Here is a 21,820-nt window from a genome sequence, read left to right as displayed (position 1 = left end):
CTCAGGTCATTATTCCAGGGCCCTGGGATCGAGCCCCGCATCGGGCTCCCTGCTCCATGGGAAGCCTGCTTCTCCCTCTGCCTGCCACTCCCCCTGCTTTTTACTCTTCTCTCTCTCTCTCCCCAAAACTCTCTCTCTGGCAAAAAAATAAAAAAATAAAAAAAATCTTAAAAAAATCTTAAAAAAAAAAGATACTATATTAGTTAAGTACGTATTTGAATTACCACTACTTCCATTTTCCTAATCCCTCTCATTCATTTCATAAATCTTGGTAAAATCTTTTAGAAACAAATTTATTTGCATGTCAAGTGCTTTCCTTTTTTTTTTTTTAAGATTTTATTTATTTATTTGACAGATAGAGACACAGCGAGAGAAGGAACACAGGCAGGGGGAGCGGCAGAGGGACAAGCAGGCTTCCCGCAGAGCAGGGAGCCCGATGCGGGGCTCGATCCCAGGACCCTGGGATCATGACCTGAGCTGAAGGCAGATGCCCAATGACTGAGCCACCCAGGCGCCCCTCCAATTCTTTTTTTTTAAAAAAAAGATTTATTTATTTTAAAGAGCGAGCAAGCGTGAGGTGGGGAGGGGCAGAAGGAGAGGGAGAGATACTTGTCAATATAATCATACAAGATTTTCAAGAGTAAGAGACTTTCATTATGATAAAATTCTGTGGCAGAAGAGAAAGAAAATTATGAATTCAAGGAGAAAAAGGGATGAAATAAAATTTCCAAATGTTACAGAAGTGCTTGTTCAGGTATATTTTTTAATGGACAATAACTGATATTGAATTGCTATGGCACTTGGATTCCATCTGAAACATTTAACAGAGTAATGCCCTATAAAATACATTTTTGGTAACTATTGAAACTTACAATAAAAATTTTTAGATGTGAAGGATAAAGGTTTCTTTTAGGGGTTACCAAGCAAAAACACCTGAAGACTGCTGGTCTCCACTCCTGACTGACTGAAAAGAAATACAGATTCCTGAGCCCCATCGTAGATTTCGCCAATCTAAATTGCTAACTGTGAGTCTCAGAAACCCGTGCTTTTAAAAATCACCCAGGTTCTCAGACAGGTGACCCACCAGATGTGGAACCTGCTATGTAGATCATTCTTTCTGGTGACTGGGTATTAATAGAGAGGAGAGGGAAAGCAACACAAAGGACATGAAGGGCAGGGTTAACTGGATGATGAGGAACTATAATGTAACAGAATTATATATGAATGTATAAATATAAGAAAGCCATACGAGAAAACCTTAATCTTTTAGCATCATTTCTCCACATTTTCCCTCCCTTTCTCACGAATGAGAAAATACCTCATTAATGGGGTAATACGGATGAAGGTAGACAGGCTATCAAGAATTGGAAGGGGAAAGGTGTGAAGATCTAAGAAGGTGCTAGAGAAAACAGAGAACAGAGGAGATGCATGAAGATGTGAAAAAGAATGAAGCCGTAGAGGCCCTACTTCACCTAGAGCTACTACTGAGGAACAGGATTGATACTGATGATCAAAACTACACAAAAGGATGGGGGCGCCTGGGTGGTATAGTCAGTTAAGTGTCTGACTCTTGATTTCAGCTCAGGTCATGATTTCAGCGTCGTGAGATCAAGACCCCAGGCAACTTGCTCTTCCTCTCCCTCTGCTCCCCCATCCCTCTCTTACAAACAAACAAATGTACTGTACAAAAGGTAACAAAAGCAAACAAAAATGGAGAAATAAAGATAGCAGGTTTCAATTTACTGATCCCCTATATTAGTAAATTAAATATCAATAAAAAGAGGAATACATTAAACCACTGGACTACTACAATCAATTCAAACAATTCAAGTGCTCAAATTTGTTATGATAAGTGAACTGTTTTATCTGCACCTTCAGGGATACTGTTTCAGCATAACTTGCACATTGTGACACCCATGACCAAACCAATGCTGGAGCTATAAAAAAAATAACGAAAACAACCAGAAACAGTTCACTAAAAATCACCCTGAGGACAATTCATGTACAGAGCAATTTGCTAAATGACCAATTTCTGATTTACCAAATTTAATCATTTAACAAAATGTGTGTTTTATAACAATTTATAAAAGCCAGGGCAATTTGTTTAGAATGAGATAATTTTTTAGCCGCTTTTGAAAATTCATGCTAAGAGTCTAGTTCTTTGGGTTTTTTTTGTCTTCATGTCTTAATGTCTTAATTAAAGAGTGTTTGATTAATCCAAACCAAGAGTTAGAGGGTGGTTTTTAAGACCATTACTATTTTGAAAAGTAAATCTTGTGAATAAAATTTCAGCACAAGATTATAACTCTAATCTTTTCGGCATATTTTTAAAATTTATTTTATTTTATTTTAGATAGAGAGGGCGAGACAGAGTGTGCAAAGGGAGCTGGGGGAGGGGCAGAGAGAGAATCTTAAACAGGCTCTAAGCTCAGCACAGAACCCAACTTGGGGCTAGATCTCAGGACCCTGAGATCAGACCTGAGCCAAAATCAAGAGTTGGATGCCTAACCGACTGCGCTACCCAGGCGCCCTTTGATGCATCTTAAAGTAAACTGCAGACATCATTACAGATATCCCTAAGTACTTCAGCATTCATTTCATTAGCTCGAATTCAATATTTATTCACAATTTTTTTCCTTCAAGGTAAATTAACATACAATGAAATGCACAAATCTTAAGTGTTACATTCACTGAGTTTTACAATACAAAATCTTATCAAAATCTGGAACATTTCTATCACTGAGAACACTTTGCCCCTTCCTGGTCAATGCCCACACCCCCCTCCAACAGCCAGTATTCTGATTTTTTTCAACCACAGATTCATTCTGCTTAATGTAGAGCATCACATAAACAGAATGGTGCAGTATTTCCTTGTACATACTTCCTTGTACTCAGTGTAATGACTTTGAGACTCATCCAAGTTGTTCCATTTATTTGTAATTGGTTCCTTTTTATTGGTGAGTAGTATTTCACTGTATTCAGTTTTTCTTTCTCTTATTGATTAACATCTGAGCTGTCCACAGAATGTTGCTAATATGAATAAAGCTTCTATGAACATTCTTGTAGAAGTCTTTTTTCTTTTTTTTTTTTTTTAAAGATTTATCCATTTATTTTGCGAGAGTGAGAATGAGAGAGAGAGTACATGAGGAGGGGAGGGCCAGAGGGAGAAGCAGGCTCCCCGCTGAGCAGGGAGCCCGATGCAGGACTCGATCCCAGGACTCCAGGATCATGACCTGAGCCGAAGGCAGTCGCTTAACCAACTGAGCCACCCAGGCGCCCAGGAGTCTTTTTTTTTTTCAATGTGCAAATCTTTTTTGTTAATTTAAATTCAGTTAATTAACATATAGTGTATTATTAGTTTCACAGATAGAGTTTCTTTTTTTTTTTTTTTAAGATTTTATTTATTTATTTGTCAGAGACACAGAGAGAGAGTACAAGCAGGGGGAGTGGCAGGCAGAGGGAGAGGGAGAAGCAGGCTTCCTGCAGAGCAGGGAGCCTGATGTGGGACTCGATCCCAGGACCCCGGGATCATGACCTGAGCTGAAGGCAGACGCTCAACTGACTGAGCCACCCAGGCATCCCAAGGTAGAGTTTCTTGTAGAAGTCTTTTTGAGAACATTAAAAATAAAGCATATTCAAGTCTTTGTGTGGACAAGTTTTCATTTGCCTTGAATAGATAGATGCCCAAGGATGAAACTCTAGGGTCACGGGGTAGATATATGTTTACTATAGGAAATGCCTATTTGGAAAAAGGCCCAGCTTATTGATCTTTAGCTATTCTTTTCTAACAGAACTCACTAGGGCTCTAATTTTGCCTCTAAGTATCACCTGATAGTGCACTGCACATATTTTTGACATGTGGTATTTTTGTGTTATTCACATCTACGTATTTTCTAACGTCCATTATGTTGTCTTTCATGCAAAATTTAAATTCTGAATTTTTCTAACTTCCAGTTGTACAAGGCTTTTAAATTATTCTGAATTTAACTTAAATTCCTTGTAGTCAGGGAACATGGTTTTAATGACAGTAATTCTTTCAGTTGTGTTGAGATTTGACTCTAAAGCTGGTCAGTTTTCATAAATGTTCCATTGTGGGTTGAGTTTTGGTCAGTTTCAAAAAATGTTTCATGTATGCTTCACTGTTTGTGTACTGGTCTACATATGTCCAAATAATCATGCTGAAAATATTTTTAATGCTTATGGAACTTTTCATTAACTAATACACTGGGAACAGAGGTAATTTTCCTTAAACACTTGAACACTGCAGGGGCCAAAGGGTTTAGTGATTTACATTTAGCTGGACCACTCACCAGTTTTTGTTTTTTTAATGCAAGAGAATATAATGAAATAAAATGTCAAATGAATACTGTTTATAAATTTAGATCGAACTGTATCTTAAAAACCATTTTTCTCCCATATTTAAATCCTCATATTGAACATTCCAAATCTGCTTATAATTTAAAATATGAACTGAGGATCTCTAGGAGTTAGTGGGGCTCTTGCTTTCTTTTGTTGTTGTTGTTTAGTTTTTATGCCATAATCATAAACTTAACTCTGCAATCCAGCTGGACTTGGAAGGGGAGCGAGGAAAACATGGAACCCATAGCACTGCAGCAAGAGCACAAAGATTGTTGGATATTTCGAGCAGATTGAGTGAAAGGGGGCTCTCCTGAGCTACAGAAGGAATGGCCTGGTAGTTAAGGTAAAATATAAGTCAAATTTATCAGATTTGTCTACAGTCAGCAATAGGGATCTTAGTGATCTTGCTGGTCTTGCTGTTCCTGGCCCCAAACTGCTCCACAGCTTGCACAGAATTCCTGCCCTCTCTCACCTTGCCCGAGACCATTGGCCTGCCATCCAACCACTCAGCGTTGGCAGTGCCGATGAAAACCTGGGAAGTGTTTGTGTGGGGTCCAGCCTCTGCCATGGACAAGATGCCAGGACCCGTGTTCTTCAGGACGAAATTCTCATCGCAAATTTCTCATGGATGGACCGGCCGCCAGTGCCAGTATGGCGTGTGAAGTCCCCAGCCTGGCACGTAAGTGCCGGAATGATCCTGCAAAAGCGGGCACCTTTATCACCAAATCCTTTCTCCCCAGTGCTCAGAGCACGAAAGTTCTCTGCAGTCTCTTTGGAACTTAATCTGCAAACAGCTTGAAGGTGATGCGGCCTGAGGGCTCCCCGTCCACCACAACTTCAGAGAATGCGGTGGGACTGACCATGGCTGGGTGGTGCAGGCAGCTTGGCAGAGGTTGGGGGGGGCACATGGCTGCAAGACCAGGGCTCTTGCTTTCTGATCATCTGTCACTAATCTCTACAAGTTAAATTTCTAGGGGCGTCTGGGTGGCTCAGTCGGTTAAGCGGCTGCCTTCAGCTGGGGTCATGATCCCAGGGTCCTGGGATCGAGTCCCGCATCGGGCTCCCTGCTCGGCAGGGAGCCTGCTTCTCCCTCTCCCTCTGCCTGCCTACTTGTTCTCTCTATCTCTCTGTCAGATAAATAAATCAAATCTTTAAAAAAAATTAAATTTCTAATATATGACTGAAGTAAATAAAATAAAAACTGAAAAGATTACATGAATACATTAAAAAATCCTATAAAAAGGATTTTATATAAATACATATAACACAACAGAGTGGACTATTTCTCAGGGCAGATGTACAGAGAAAGACTGAGGTAAAAAGGAAGACATATAAAAGAAAGAGAAAAAATATGGGAAGAACACTGTAGGGAAAAAAAAAAAGCGTAGGGGCCCCTGGGTGGCACAGTCCGTTAAGCATCTGACTCTTGGTTTTGGCTCAGGTTGTGATCTCAGGGTTGTGGGATCAAGCCCCAAGTTGGGCTCCGCGCTCAGTGCGGGGTCTGCTTGGGATTCTCTCTCTCCCTCTCTCTCTGCCCCTCCCATCATGCATGCTCTCTCTCAGATAAATAAATCTTTTATTTTTATTTTTTTTTAAAGATTTTATTTATTTATTTGATAGAGACAGAGACAGCGAGAGCAGGAACACAAGCAGCGGGAGTGGGAGAGGGAGAACAGGCTTCCCGCCGAGGAGGGAGCCCGATGTGGGACCCGATCCCAGGACCCTGGGATCATGACCTGAGCCGAAGGCAGATGCTTAACGACTGAGCCACCCAGGCGCCCTCAAATAAATAAATCTTTTAAAAAACAACAACAAAACTTATGACCACTCTGTTAAAAAAAAGAAAAGCTTATATATTTTATTCTTACTTACATTGTATGAGGATACCTGCTCAGCCAATCTCTTTTCCCTTCCTGACAATATATGTTCTTCATCCTTCTTATTGAATGACTTTCTTGCTTCTTGTGTTTCCTGAAGAATGAACATAGGTAACACATTACTGAACCAGATAGTTAAGAAAAACTAAAAAAGAAATACTATTATTTCTACTCATATTGAGTAGTAAAAGACTAAACTAAGATTGTTGAATCTTTTCCCACTAGGAATATATATACATATAGATGATAAGGGATCAGTTCATGTTCTACTTCATGATTTTCTTGAAAACAAGAAAAAAACCTATACAATCAACTAACTGGAAGAAATCACTTATTTATCGAACTCACAAAGGAGTCTGACAAACAATGATGAAATGCAGGAGAGAAAATTAGGCTTTAAAAGAAATCTTACAGGGGCGGCTAGCTGGTTCAGTCAGTAGAGCATGTGACTCTTGATTTTGGGGTTTTAAGTTCGAGCCCCACAGTGGGTACAGAGATTACTTAAAAACAAAATCTTAAATAAAAAAAAAAAAGAAATCTTACATTATCTGTTTTTAAAACTAGTAAAACCACTTTTAAGGGAAAAAATAAAGAGAAAAGGTTTAAAAAGTTTGGAAAAGAAATAATAAAACTATCTTTATTCACAGATGACATGATTATTTATATAGAAAACTCCAAAGCATCTACAAAAATACTCCTGGAACTAATAAGCAAGTACACCATAGCAAGGCTGCAGGATACAAGGTTAATATACAAAATATACCGGCAATGAACAACTGGAATTTGAACTTAAAAAAAAAAAAATTAACAATAGTGCATACACAAGATGAAGTGCTGAGGTAGATTTCCAACAAATCTCAAAGCATATTTTTAAACTGTTGTTATCTGCTTAAGAAAACCAAGGAGGTCATCTACAATTTTTATCTTAATAATGTACAAAACAGGGGCGCCTGGCTTGCTCAGCTGGTAGAGCATGTGACTCTCAATCTCAGGGTTGTTGAGTTCAAACCCCACATTGGGCGTGGAGCCTACTTAAAAAAAAATTGTACAAAACAATGCTGTATTTAATAAAGTACTGTTAAAAACACAGGAATAGCTCAGCTCTTATTTTCTCATAAAAATTTTCCTAGAAAACAGATGCTTTCATTTATAAATCTTAAGGAAAAAATGATGTTATGGTAAGAGAGAGATAAAAACCTGACCATTTAATATTAAGAGTTAATCTAGTCAAGACTGGGAGGTGAGGACATGATAGATGTCAGTCCATTTATATTGAACACTTCCATTTTTTTCTAAAGAGCAATCTTACTTCTTTTAGGCCATGTTGGCTAAGTGAATGTGAGAACTTAGTAGCATGGGAGATTATGCTGGGAAGTCAAATATTAAAAAAGAAAGATGAGTAGAAGAAAAAAAATACATGGAAATAAATGAAAATGAAAACACAATGGTCCAAAACCTTTGGAATGAAGCAAAAGCAGTCCTCATAGGGAAGTGTCTAGCAATACAGGTCTACCTCAAGAAGCAAGAAAAATCTCAAATAAACAACCTTATCTTACAACTAAAGGAGATAGAAAAAGAACAAAAAAATGAAGCCTAAAGCTAGCAGGAATAGTAAAGATTAGAGCAGAAATAAATGACAGAAACTAAAAAATAGTAGAACAGATCGATGAAACCAGGAGCTAGTTCTTCAGAAAAAAAAAAATTTAATAAAATTAATAAACCTCTAGCCACACTTACAAAAGAACACAGAAAGGACCCAAATAAATAAAATCATGAGAGAGGAGAAATAACAACCAACACCTCAGAAATACAAACAATCATAAGAGAATATTATGAAAAACTATATGCCAACAAATTAGACAATCTAGAAGAAATGGATAAATTCCTAGAAACATACAAAATACTAAAACCGAAGCAGGAAGAAATAGAAAAGATGAATAGACTGATAACCAGCAAAGAAATTCGATCAGTAATCAGAAACTCCCAACAAACAAAAGTTCAGGACCAGGTAGATGGCTTCACAGAGAATTCTACCAAACATTTAAAGAAGAGTTAAGACCTATTCTCAAAAAAATAGAAAAAAAACCCCTCTCAAATTCATTCTATGAGGCCGGCATTACCCTAATACTAAAACCAGATAAAGATACCCCTAAAAAAGAGAACTACAGGGGTGCCTGGGTGGCTCAGTCAGTTAAACATCCAACACTTGATCTCAGCTCAGGTCTTGATATCAGGGTTGTGAGTTCAAAGCCCTGCGCCGGGCTCTGCGCTAGGCATGAAGCCTACTTAAAATAAGTTAAAAAATAAAAAAAGGTGAGAACTACAGGCCAATATCCCTGGTGAACATAGATGTAGAAATTCTCAATAAAATACTAGCAAACCAAATCAAACAATAATGTTGTTTCAATACATTAAAAAAATCATTCACTATGATCAAGTGGGATTTATTCCTGGGTTGCAAGGGTGGTTCAATATTTGCAAATTAATCAATGTGAGACATCACATTAATAAAAGAAAGGATAAGAACCATATGATCATTTCAATAGATGCAGAAAAAGCATTTGACAAGGTACAACATCCATTCATGATAAAAATCCTCAAAAAAGTAGGTTTAAAGGGAACATAACCTCAACATCATAAAGGCCGTATATGAAAAAAACCATAGCTAAGATCATCCTAAATGGGGAAAAACTGAGAGCTTTTCCTCTGAAGTCAGGAACACTACAGGGATGTCTACTCTCACCACTTTTACTTAACATAGTACTGGAAGTCCCAGCCATAGGAACCAGACAACAAAAAGAAATAAAAGGCATCCAAATTGGCAAGGAAGAAGTGAAACTTCCACTATTTGCAGACAATATGATACTCTATATAGCAAACCCAAAAGACTTCACCAAAACACTGCTGAACTGATAAATGAATTCAGTAAAGTCACACAGAACAAAAATCAATGTACAGGAATCTGTTGCATTTGTATACACCAATAATGAAGCAAGAGAAAGAGAAATTAAGGAATCAATCCCATTTACAAATGTACCAAGACCAGTAAGATACCTAGTAATAAACCTAACTAAAGTACTCTGGAAACTATAAAAGGTTGATGAAAGAAATTCAAGATGACACAGAGAAACAGACATTCCAGGCTCATGGACTGGAATAACAAATATTGTTAAAATGTTCATACTACCCAAAGCAATCTACACATTTAATGCAACCCCATCAAAATACCAACAGCATTTTTCAGAGCTAGAGCCAGTAATCCTAAAATTTGCATGGAACCACAAAAGACCCCAAATAGCCAAAGCAACCTCCAAACAGAAAAAGCTGGAGGCATCACAATTCCGGACTTGAAGCTCTATTACAAAGCTGTCATCATCAAAACAGTACAGTACTGGCACAAAAATAGACACATAAATCAATGGAACAGAATAGAGAGCCTAGAAGTGAACCCACAAGTATATGGTCAATTAATCTTCAACAAAGCAGAAAAAGAATACCCACTGGGAAAAAGGACGTTTCTTCAACAAATGGTGTTGGGAAAACTGGACAACATGCAAAAGAATGAAACTGGACCACTTTCTCACACCACACACAAAAATAAAATAAAATTGGATTCAAGACCTAAATGTGAGGCCTGAAACTATAAAAATCCTAGAAGAGAACACAAGCAGTAACTTCTTTGACATTGGCCTTAGCAACTTCTTCTAGATATGTCTCCTGAGGTAAGGGAAACAAAATAAAAAATAAACTACTGGGACTACCTCAAAAATGAATAGCTGATACCGATACTATATGGTTTATGCCATAAATAAAGTCTGTGGTACTATATACTTAATATAGTATAGCATAAAGTTTAAGGAGTATTAATAATCCCTTTATGAGTTCACGATAAAACTGAGCAAAACACTTTCTGTACTGAAAAGGATCTAAAGAACTCAAACACAGGGCCTAAAATCACTGTGTTGTCTAATTTCCATTTGCTCCATTTTCTGTGATATTGTCCTCTGAAGAAGACTCCCTGCATATCTGGCTGTAGGCTAGACATCTATTTACCTATAATGAGGAACAGAAGGACAGAGAAAAGCACAACTAAATGTAGGCATGATTAAATCCATGTAAACAAGGGAATGTCTTTTTTGAAACAATCTTAAAGGCTAATTATAAAAATGCCAATACGTTATTTTTATAAAACACCAGTTAAGAAAGAGTAGACAGGCACTCCAGCACCAGTCATCCAAAGTGTGCAGCTCACTTCCACATCTCCTCTTTTGTGGCCTCCTCTGCTGTTATAGAAAGGTCTAGAACAGAATTATTGTTCATTACTTACCAGTCCTCTAATTCCAGAAAAGGTGACCTCATAAAAGTTAGTTTCTCCCTCTAGAAAATGAAGTCAATAAGTCCATGTCTCTGGGTTTTCTTGAGATTTAAATGAGACAGTTCACTGGGACATAGTAAGCAATTGGTGTCACTTTCGTTATTTTCTTTCAGGGGGAAATCTGTATTTTCCCTTTGGAATCATAATTTTAAAAGTAGTACCCTGAAATAATTATGCTTTATCCCTTTTCAAAATAGAGCAGACATGGGCAGAAATACATGAATAAACAAACCCTCTCACCTTGGCTTGCCTCTCCCTGTCCGCTGGGGTGTCTGTCCAGACTGATCGATCTCCAGATCTGTCATCGGCTCTTCTCTTAAAAGTTCTGGGCCCAAGACCAAAGTCTTTCATTTCTGGAGGAAGCTCAGTCATCCATGATTCTCTTGTCATTGGTTTAGATGAATCCTTTAGGAGAAATAAAAAGCCAAAAAAAAAAAAAAAAAGGTAGACTGGACAGTGTGTGTGTGTGTGTATGTAAAATACTCTGTAAGTGGCCATGTTTCTCAGTTGAGGCTTTAAGGTTAAAAAATACACTTTAAGAGAAAGAATTTAATATAAAGGATTGATATTTTGTCATATATGTTACAAATACCTTCATCTAATTTATTATTTTTTTGACTCTGTTATGTTTTGCTAAACAGAAATTTTTAGCTAGGCAAATCTGCCAGTCTTTTCCTTTTCCAGCTTCTGGGTTACTTTGCTCCTAAATTTTCTTTATATACATTCGTGCATGTATTTTCTTTCATGTCTATTTTTAAAATTTAGATTTTTAGTCCATTTAGCTTAGCTCTCAGAGTATAGTCTCTTTAAAACTTACATTGTCTCCTTTGGTCAGTTTTTCTTTCATTCGCTGGGCCCTTTTTTCAAACTCTGTTGTGACGCTATAGTTAACTGGTCCTTTTGCAGGCATTGGTCCAACAATGTCCTCATCTTCACTGCTGTTGGTTTCCTTCTGAAATAAGACATTACCTTTAAACCAGGAACAGAGCCACAGCTTATAGAAAATGATACTAAATTACTTAAAATTTCTCTGAAACTGAATACCTAGAGACACTAAAACAAAAAAGCAAACAATGCACTGCTGGCTAATCACTGAGCAATGAGGACTTTTTCTTCGCCTTCCTTAAGTACATAGTACTTCCTCGTACTTCCTAAAGTACAGAGATGACAAATACACGTAATGTGGATTGTCTCCACCCTCCCATTTCCATGGCAGACCTCATTAAATTATTTCAGTTTTCTTCCCGATGGACACAGATGTGGCCTCACAATTCCTCTCAATGTAATAGTCCAGGTAATTATTACTAGTTGGTTGGAGATGACAAAAGTTGAAACCATTTTCATTCCTGGTACAGAAAAAGCTCTTTGGAATAAGACATACACAAGTAAGATGTTCTTGGAAGCTCTATGAGCCTTCATGACTCAGCACAGTGCACGGAGATACAAATGCTTGCAACAGTCCACAAATACTGGCCCAAATGAGTTAACTTCGTTCCCAAAGCACCCCCTTTATCCTAAAGACCTAACAGTATTGTAATAAGTGAATTGAATTTGTTCTCAAGCAATCATTTGAATAAAGGGTTTGAATGTAAGACTCTGTTAAATGCTATATACTCTAGGGCTTCAAGCAGTCCTTGTTCTCAAGGAGGAGACAGGTTAAGATAAACAACAATAAGACATCTGTCCTCCAGCTCTGACGAGCAGCTTCTTGCTCGTCTTTTTTCAAACTATCAGGATCAAGTTCATTTGTGTTGTTTACATTTTCCCCACAAGCTACTCAGTGGTAACTATCTGTGGTTTCTTCTCTGCACCCTTAACCCAATTGCTATTGGTACAAATAATTAGATAATTACATGTTATCTCTTGGCTTACTCTAAATCACTCACACACACACATACACCCACTTTAACTATGGACTTTGGTATACAATGCATCATTTGATCCTTATAACAACTGTGAAAAGGCATAATTATTCCTATTTTCTTTTCTAGGAAACCTAGGTTTGGAGAAGTATATTTAGAAAGGTTAAACAACTTGTTCAAGGTTATAAAACTGGTATTTAAGATGAAAATATTCTAAGATTAAGGACAGTATGTTTTCTACTTACACTAGAGAATCCCCTATTTTTTTTTTATTTCAACTGTTAATGTTTAACCTTAAGTGTTTATAGCTCACCTCTACAAAGGTAAGCTCTTTGATGTCAAAGATACTATCTTAAACATATTCATACCCCTTACAAAATAATACTTGGTGACATAAAATGAAGAAATATAAAAGATACAATGAACTTTTACAACTATAAGAGGCATGACATTAATATAGTATTAAAGTGTAAGATGATGGGATAAGCAAATGTTGTTTTTACTTCCATCTAACAAGAGATGATTTTATAAAAATAGAATTCGGCACATCTTGCACGTCTTGGTAGGATGATGAGTGGAATTTTTAGAAACAGAGATCAAATAGAGTGTTGGGAGTTATAAACTAAGGGAGCAAAATGAAAATCTGGCCCAACACACTAAACTGAAAAAGAAAAACTGGGATCATAATCCAAATCCAATCTAGCTATCTAATCATTTTGGTGTCCTGGTTGAGTTAAATTTTTTTAAAGATTTTATTTATTCATTTGACAGAAAGAGAAACAGCAAGAGAGGGAACATAAGCAGGGGGAGTGGGAGAGGCAGAGGCAGGCTCCCCACTGAGCAGGGAGTCCGATGTGGGACTCGATCCAGGACCCTGGGATAATGACCTGAGCCAAAGGCAGACGCTTAACGACCGAGCCACCCAGGCGCCCCGAATTAAAAATTTTTTTAAAGGTGAGCTATTTTATCCAGAAGTACAGTAGAAATTATATATCTTACTGATTTATACTGTGGACCGCAGTTAGAACTAGTTTCAAGGCCTCAATTTGCTTTCGTATTAGCATGTGACTTCGGACGTGCTATTTAGCCTTTTTAGGCCTTGGTTTTTTGTCTTTTATTTATATATTTTAAGATTTATTTATTTTAGAGAGAGAGAGAGACGGGGGGGAGCAGAGGGAGAGGGAGAGAGAGAATCCTCAAGCAGACTCCCCGCTGAGCATGGAGCCTTACACGGGGCTTGATTCCAGGACCCTGAGATCATGGCCTGAGCTGAAATCAAGAGCTGGCTGCTTCACTGACTGAGCCACCCAGGAGTTCTGGTTTTTTGTTTTTTAGATCGGGATTATAACAGCTCCAACCAGTAACTACTCTATTTTTAAGAGAACCCATGTTTTGTTCATCCTCTTTGGAGCCATGCCTTTCTCAGAAAACTGGGACTTCTCTTAACTCCTGGGGAAAAATGCTGGTAATTCTTAGCCAATCAATTTGGTTGAATTCCTCTTGCCCAACTGACTAGCCAAGGCGTGGGCATGTGATCCAATTCTGGCGGAGGAAACCCGAGGAGAGGCCTACAGGAAACCTGGAAAGGTGTTCCTTCCTCTACAAAAGGGGCACAGGGTAGGATCATTCCCTCCTCTGTCTGGACATTGGCATGTGCGTGGGAATCTTAGAACTTTGACAGGCTTCCTGCTATAACGAAGGGTCACCCTAAGAGGAATTAACATACTGTAGATGACAGAAAAGACGGAAAAAGCTGCAGGCCTGGATATCATTTTAGGCTGTTCAATCAACCAATCTAGCATGACCCTAGTTCTATACCTTTTATTACATAAGAAAGACATTTTCCTTATTTTGGGAATATAGATTATATATCACCCAGGCAATTACATAAACAGGCCATTTGCTAACTAAGTAGGTTAAGACAAAGTTCCATTTTGAGTGGGATTTTCTGTTGTTTGCTGCTAAAAGCTTTCTGGCTGACACACCATTTCCCAGGATTGCTGTTTCGATTAAATTCAGTTTATGTGGCCTGGGAATACAATTAAGTCATGCAAATACATGTTTATGTTGTGCTTTGCAGTGTCAGGCTTATGGCAATTGCTCAACAAATGCTAACAATTAGTATTATTGTGTATGTCTTAATTTAGGGGTATATGTTGTGAATGAGAGACTAAGAGAAGTCCCTCTTTGAAAAAGGAAAATATGCAACAAAAAGAAGTATTTTTTGAAAAAGGTTTCGTTAGAGGGAAAGGATAAAGCAATTATTCGAAACCGAAAGTACTACCAAGCACAACAGATACACAGTGGGGTGAGCCCTGGTCCACCCTTACCCTCACCTTCTGCCAAGAGAAGTAGAAAATACAGAACAGATACCACCAGGGAATTATATAAACTATCCATCTGTTGTCTAGGTGAATTAGGACAAAATTCCAAGCATGAATAATGCTGAATTATGCTACACTTTTAACAAACTTTTTGGAAAATGTAGTTCCCAACTAACACCCATGTATCGTCACCCAAATTCATCAGCTGCTAACATTTTACCATATTTATCTTTCTTTCCCCATTCCCCTGCCCCTGTGTGTGTGAGGCAGACAGACAGACATATTGGGAATCATCTGAAAGTAGGTTATGGAGAGCATGAAACTTCCTTCCCACTTTCAATGGGCCGCGGTTATATTTCTCCAGGACTCTTCTTGCAGACAGAGTGGAACTCTGAGGCTGTGGGTTTTATTCAGAGATTCAATTCCCCCTCCTCTGCCTGCACAGCCGAAGCTGCAGCTCTGTTCCCCAAGCCCAACTCTAGGGCTATGGCTGGCTTCCCTAAAACCACCCTAGTCCTCTGCTGTGTTTCCTGCCCTAGCTTTGAATTCTCTCAATGTCACTAGCACCTGTAGACTTCCCTTTCTTTCGAGCTTTGCTGTGTATTAACTTTGTTGCTATTTCCCCCCAGCATTTCTTTGGGTTTGTGGCAGGGAGACCCAAGTATGACCTGCCAGCTCAGTCTTCCATGTGCCTGGGGGTACTTCATCTGGGAATTTATTCTTGTATTTAGCAACCTTGCTAGCAGGATTCCTTATACTTAGACTAAATTTTTCAAAGATACTCTCACGGCATCAGTAGTGAAGATGGTAAGAATAATGACAAGAGCTACTATAAGTTGAATACCTACTGTTCTGACTTAATCCTTGCAACAACCCTCTAAGATAAGGATAACAACCCGCATGATACTGACATGAAACTAAACTCACCCAGGATTCGAAGCTCCAGTGGCTCTTGCCTTCTCCTTCTTTCCACGCTAACCACACTGGACTTCTTAAACCCCACTCTCCCTCCCCATACTCTTTTGCCTTCAAAGAAGCTATCTGTACTTTCTGGAACAATCTTTCCTGCCGTCTTTGCTGAGATATCTCCAACTCATCAATCTTTAGACATTTTCTCAAAGACTTTGTCTCATTTCTTCAGATTAGTTTAAAGTTGTCTGTCATGCTTCCACTATATTTTGTCTTGCCTTTGGAACCACTCATAATGTTGGATGTTTGTTTAATGTCTGTATTCTCCACTACACTGCAGGTGTGATTAGCTGGGACTATGTCTAACTTATTCATTCATTCAACAAACACTTCTGAATATACACTAGAGAGAAGACAAAAATCTCTGTCCTCAATGGACTCACATTCTAGGGGGAGAGGTCAACAATAAACAAAAAGAAGCAGTAAAATAAATGGTATCTGAGGTGGTGATAGATGCTCTGGAGAAAATTAAAGGAAGGAAGGAGATAGGAGGGGAAGAGGAGTTAGCAATTTTGAATTAGGAGGTCAGAAACGACCTCATTAAGGTGACATTCCAGCCAAAACGGAAGTTCTGGGAGGCAAGCCACACAGATATCTAGGGGAAGACCATTCTGGAGAGAATTACAGGCATCAATACTCAGGGGTAGGAGCCTGCCCAGCATATGTGAGGAGGTACAGCAAGGAGCACAGTGTGGTCAGATTAAAGTAAGAGAGAAAAGCAGGGAGCTAAAAGGAGACCAGATTGTAGAGGTTCCTGTAAGGGCTTTTTTTATTTTTCATTTAAAAAAATTATTTATTTATTTATTTATTTGAGAGAGAGAGAATGAGATAGAGCATGAGAGGGGGGAGGGTCAGAGGGAGAAGAAGACTCCCTGCTGAGCAGGGAGCCCGATGAGGGACTCGATCCCAGGACTCCAGGATCATGACCTGAGCCGAAGGAAGTCGCTTAACCAACTGAGCCACCCAGGCGCCCTTCATTTTTTTTTTTTTTTTTTTTAAGTAATCCCTACACCCAAGGTGGGGCTCAAACTTACGGCCCTGAGATCAAGAGCTGCATGCTCTACTGACTGAGACAGCCAGGTGCCCTGGGCTTCGGCTTTTACGCAGAGACAGGAGGAGCAAGCCGACGGCTCTGAGTGTGGGTGACACGATCTGACTTCATTTTATCTGGGCCACTCTAGCCGCTGTGTTGAGAAGGGGTAGCAGAAAAACAAGGGCTAAAGTATCAAGACCAATAAAACAGGTGAAATATGATATTGACTTAGACCAGGGTGGTCGCAAAAATGGCTGGATTGTGGATATCTTTTGAAGGTAGGAACAACAGGATTTGCTGACAGACTCATTTCTGTAACTATGTGCGTGATACATTGTAGGTGCTCTGTAAGTATCTGTTGAAGGAATGAATAAATGACTCTGAAGTTCATGATCTTAACCACTGTGTTACATTTTCCTTAGTAACAACCTCAGTGTAACTGCTGAATTCTCAGTAGAGATGAATGTACAGGAAGCTACTGTAGAATAATAGATTGAACAGGTGATCCAAAGTCTTAAGAACTGAGTTTAAGGGGTGCCTGGCTAGTTCAGTTGGTAGAGCGAGTGCCTCTTGATTTTGGGGTTGTGGATTCAAGCCTGAGTTGAGTGTAGAGATTACTTAAAGATAAATCTTAAAAAAAAAAAAAAAAAAACTGGGTTTAAGCCTTGCTTTGATAAGTATAAACTGCAATCTTAGGATCTTGGGTAAGTTACCTAATTTGTTTTTTTTTTTTAGCATCTGTAAGGTGGCAGATCATATCCATTGCATACGGTTGAAGAGAAGATAAAAATAATATCCAACCATAGACAGGGAAAAAGCATTACAAGTTATAAACGACTCTATAATTCTCAGCTATTGTTAAGGACTAGGCCTCTAGGGGCGCCTGGGTGGCTCAGTTGGTTAAGCGACGGCCTTCGGCTCAGGTCATGATCCCGGAGTCCTAGGATCGAGTCCCGCATCGGGCTCCCTGCTCAGTGGGGAGTCTGCTTCTCCCTCTGGCCCTCCTCCCTCTCATGCTCTATCTCATTCTCTCTCTCTCTCAATAAATAAAAATCTTAAAAAAAAAAAAAAGAAAAAGGACTAGGCCTCTAACAAGAAAACAGCTTTTATACTTGACTCTCAAATCATTTGACCTGTCTTTTCATAAAATCACTTAACTCCCAGCTTCGTTATATACAGACACCAGAGCTATATAGGTACGAGCTGATTTCAAGGCAAAGATCATTGTCAACAAATTCCTCGGCTTTCTCTTTTTCAGGTCAAATCACAATGATTCTTTAAACTTTTCATCATGTTCTATTTCCTAGCACTTTAAAGCTTCCCTTTAAAGGTAAGGCCTTTAGGTAACACCTTTGTCACCATGTAACTGCCTTATTATTTTTCTAACACCTTGGTTCTGGGACAAGCTTTTGATTTCATCTACCTACCTTACAATCCTAGATTAATGGGAATAGGATTGCATATTTGTTACATTTGAGCCAAATGGTTACAATTATTACTCTGTAAAATCTTGAGTTTGCTACATCTTATTCTTTAATCAAAAAATTTCCAAACCTCAGAGTTGAAATATGATGATACTTGTGGTCCTGGATCATCTCTGCCTTTGTCACTTTTCTGTGTAGATTTAATAAAACCAGGTGGTAGTGCAGGACCTATTATAGGCCTGAAAAATAAAATGTACCTTTAACATTCTCCCTGACTTTAAAAAAAGCAGTTTTTAGAATAAAAGATCACAAATATAAAGCCAAATAATAGCAAATGTTGAAAATGAGAATTTTATTTAACATATTATTTTTATTTTATAACCTAGTATTTTCCCACTTAGTAGTATCTTTAAAAAAAATCTAATTTTCTCATTTTTACTTTCTATTTGTTAGTCAATGCTAAGATACTAAACCAGTAATTCTCAAATCTCTGTGGCAGTGGTGTATACCCACTTCCTAAAAGAACTACATTAAAGAAAAATAAGAATTTTTTAAAAGTCCTTATTAAGAATTAAAGCCTGTGAAGATCTTTTTCTATTTTGTGCTTTGGCCTTCACTTTTGATCGTCACTGTCCATTGACGCATTCTTCAGGGGCAATCTAATTATAGTCAGAACTCCTTAAGTAGAAATTGAGTTCTAAGAATGTAAACAGCAGATGCATACAACAGATGTTGGCAACTTATAGGTTACGTGTGCCAAGGTAGTATAAAAATCTAAACACCATCCTCGCTAATGATCTAATAAATATGTGGAGGTCTACAAGAATGAACGTAAGTCACGCAAGACCTCCAGACAAGGGAAAAGGTGCTGTGCTAACCACGTATCAACCAGAGCACCTTTCTGTTTCCTTCAAACAACGCTGGTTGGTATAAGTCACTCCATCTTCTAGGTGAGCAAAATCATGCCCAAGGACATCACAAACTAGTAAGTGGCTGAGCTAGAGTATGAACCCTGGTCTCCTTGATGCCAAAGTTCATTTTCTTTCAAGCTGCCCCACTGCCATATTTCTGAGGAAACAGATATCAGTCCAGATGGGAGAAGTGCCTAAAATTTGGGTCTTAAAAAGAGAAAGCCTTACGTCAGGGGAAAAAAATAACAGAGACAAGATATTTTCTCCTTTCTTTTGTGCTTTTTAGTTTCTCCATCCTTTCTTTCATACCAGTGTTTTTCCGAGATGTCACTGTGCCAGGATTACCAACCAGCATGGCACTGAAGTCCTAAGCTGAATTTTCCAGGTTGCACTGTGTTCAACGAGAGCCTCAGAGACAAGCTTCTTGGCAGAGAGAAAAACACTACCCAGAATCAGCAGGTCTGGGTTCAGATCCTGGCCATTTTATAGCCAAAATATAACTCTCAAGAAAGAATTTGCTGTACATCTAATAATGTGTTTTCTTGAAAAGAATGTTATGCCCCAGTGGTCAGCAAATTTTCTGTAAAAGGCCAAATAGGACATTTTAGGCTTTGAGGGCCATCTATAGGGCTCTTAGGCATGACTGTCTTTGTTCTTTAAACGATCCTTTAAAGATTATGCTTGGCTTGGGGGCCATATAAAATCAGTGGAGAGTCTATCCCTATTAATCTAAAAGGACCAAGGTAATATGAAAATTGGAGCTGACGAATGTGATTACAAAGTTTGAATGTAAAAAGTACAATGTACTTTTCTATTTGCTCTTGCGTATTAGTAATAGTGTTCTGGTATAAACAATTTGGTGTGCAACTTCATATCCAGCATTTAAAAATTTTATAATTCTGAGAAGAAGATAGGAATCAATACTTACTATATACTTACTTGGGGCCAGGCATCACGTAAGAGACACACACACACACGTGTATATGTAAATATGAAATCTCAATCATCACAACAGTTTTGAAAGGTACTTGTTGTTATCCTATTTTTCAGATGGCAAATTTGAGGTACAGAGAAGTTAGTCAAATTGTTTAACGTGGCATACAGGAATTGTTTCTTCTGTCACCAAATAACTAAGAAAGTGCCTGATTTTAAAGTCAAATACCAGGATTCCAGTCCCAGGCCAGATAGGATACTCATTATGTGTGCAACCTTATGTATTTAAAAAAGGGGGGGAAGAAGGATAATGTTCCAGTCTACTAGAAAACACACTTTGAGCGCTGTGAATTGTGCAAGACTGTTGAATCACAGATCTGTACTTCTGAAACAAATAATGCAAGATATGTTAAGAAAAAAGAAAAAGAAGAAGATAGCAGGAGGGGAAGAACGAGGGGGAGTAAGTCGGAGGGGGAGACGAACCATGAGAGATGATGGACTCTGAAAAACAAACTGAGGGTTCTAGAGGAGAGGGGGTGGGGCGATGGGTTAGCCTGGTGATGGGTATTAAGGAGGGCACGTTCTGCATGGAGCACTGGGTGTTATGCACAAACAATGAACCATGGAACACTACATCAAGAACTAATGATGTAATGTATGGTGATTAACATAGTAAAAAAATTTAAAAAACACACTCTTGTGAGCACCAACTAAGAGATGTGGAAGTTTTTTTATAAACTACAATTAGATAATCATTTTTTGTTACAGGAAACAAAACTTTTCCCTATGCATTTCAAATGTTATATAAATCTCTAAGTTAAACAACAATTTCGGACAACTCTTCAGTGAATTAACAAACACTAACCGAAATACTTAAAAAGACAGGCTTAAACTATCACACATTATTACCTTGGAGGAGAATCATCCTGCTTTTTAAATCCAGGAGGAAGAGCTGGTCCAAAAAACCCTTCATCATCATCGTCATCATCTTGATTTCTCCTCTGTTTTCTAAAAACAGAGTAGCGCAACTTTATGCAATTTTTTCATAGAGAAATTTTAAGTTTTAAAGGAAGCACTAACTTCAACTAGTTGTATAAATACTGAAACAATAAATTAATCTTGCCCAGTAAGAACAAATGGATACCACAGTAGATCTTATACTAACCTTTTCCTGGAATTTATTTTTTGGTTAATTCTCTACAGGAGGAATACTTTATCAGTTTTCTATATCTTCTACAGTGTTAAAGATTCCACTTGCTGAGGTTTTGAACCTCAGTCTACATGCTGAAAGTTTTTGAGCAAAAAGTTCATGACTCTCGATTTTAATCTCATTCAGGAAGGGTTTTAAGTTGCTATTTCTGTCTCATATTCTTTAAAATACATCAAAAAAAATCTTGTCCCCCAATACTAAACAAAGATTCTACTTCTTATTTTCATGGACCTAGAGTAAATAAGATTGTTAGAGGGAAATCATTCATTTACTTAAGCAAAAACCATCCACTGCATAAATAATTTTTAAAAGAAATGCTATGGCTTATTTAGAATATTTAGTCACTTCAGTAATCCCTTGGGGAAAAATCCTTTCTATAAGAATTTAATTGAAATCCTAGATATCTCCACAGCTATCTGCTACTAGAATACATTTCTTTCTCAAAATATAGTTCATGAGGCAATACCATATGAAAGGATTTCTTTTTGTGCTGTAAAAATACAGATACGGTGTTCTCTGACTAGCTTCTGTTCCAGCCAATGT

At 38.1% G+C, this 21,820-nt stretch overlaps 1 protein-coding gene across 2 annotated transcripts in view; it reads right to left on the bottom strand.

Moving 5' to 3' along the window:
* GPALPP1 (GPALPP motifs containing 1) overlaps window positions 1-21,820 on the bottom strand; it is a 39,717-nt gene that overhangs the window by 6,724 nt on the left and 11,173 nt on the right. Inside the window, exons 3-7 of one of the 2 annotated variants that reach the window (XM_025874955.2) lie at window positions 20,977-21,075; window positions 18,354-18,462; window positions 11,429-11,560; window positions 10,852-11,016; window positions 6,232-6,330 (exon numbers count right to left, since the gene is read on the bottom strand). In XM_025874955.2, the coding sequence (XP_025730740.1) occupies window positions 6,232-6,330; window positions 10,852-11,016; window positions 11,429-11,560; window positions 18,354-18,462; window positions 20,977-21,075 (604 nt within the window). Of the gene's footprint in view, window positions 1-6,231; window positions 6,331-10,851; window positions 11,017-11,428; window positions 11,564-18,353; window positions 18,463-20,976; window positions 21,076-21,820 lie in introns of both variants that reach the window. The other variant, XM_025874954.2, reaches the window with a different exon arrangement.

Source organism: Callorhinus ursinus, unplaced genomic scaffold (genome assembly GCF_003265705.2).
Source record: "Callorhinus ursinus isolate GAN/ISIS: 27379988/994484 unplaced genomic scaffold, GSC_fseal_2.0 scaffold7, whole genome shotgun sequence".
NCBI lineage: Eukaryota > Metazoa > Chordata > Mammalia > Carnivora > Otariidae > Callorhinus > Callorhinus ursinus.
The sequence above is the reverse complement of the archived record's forward strand: the minus strand, read 5'-3'. Positions and strand labels throughout refer to the sequence as shown.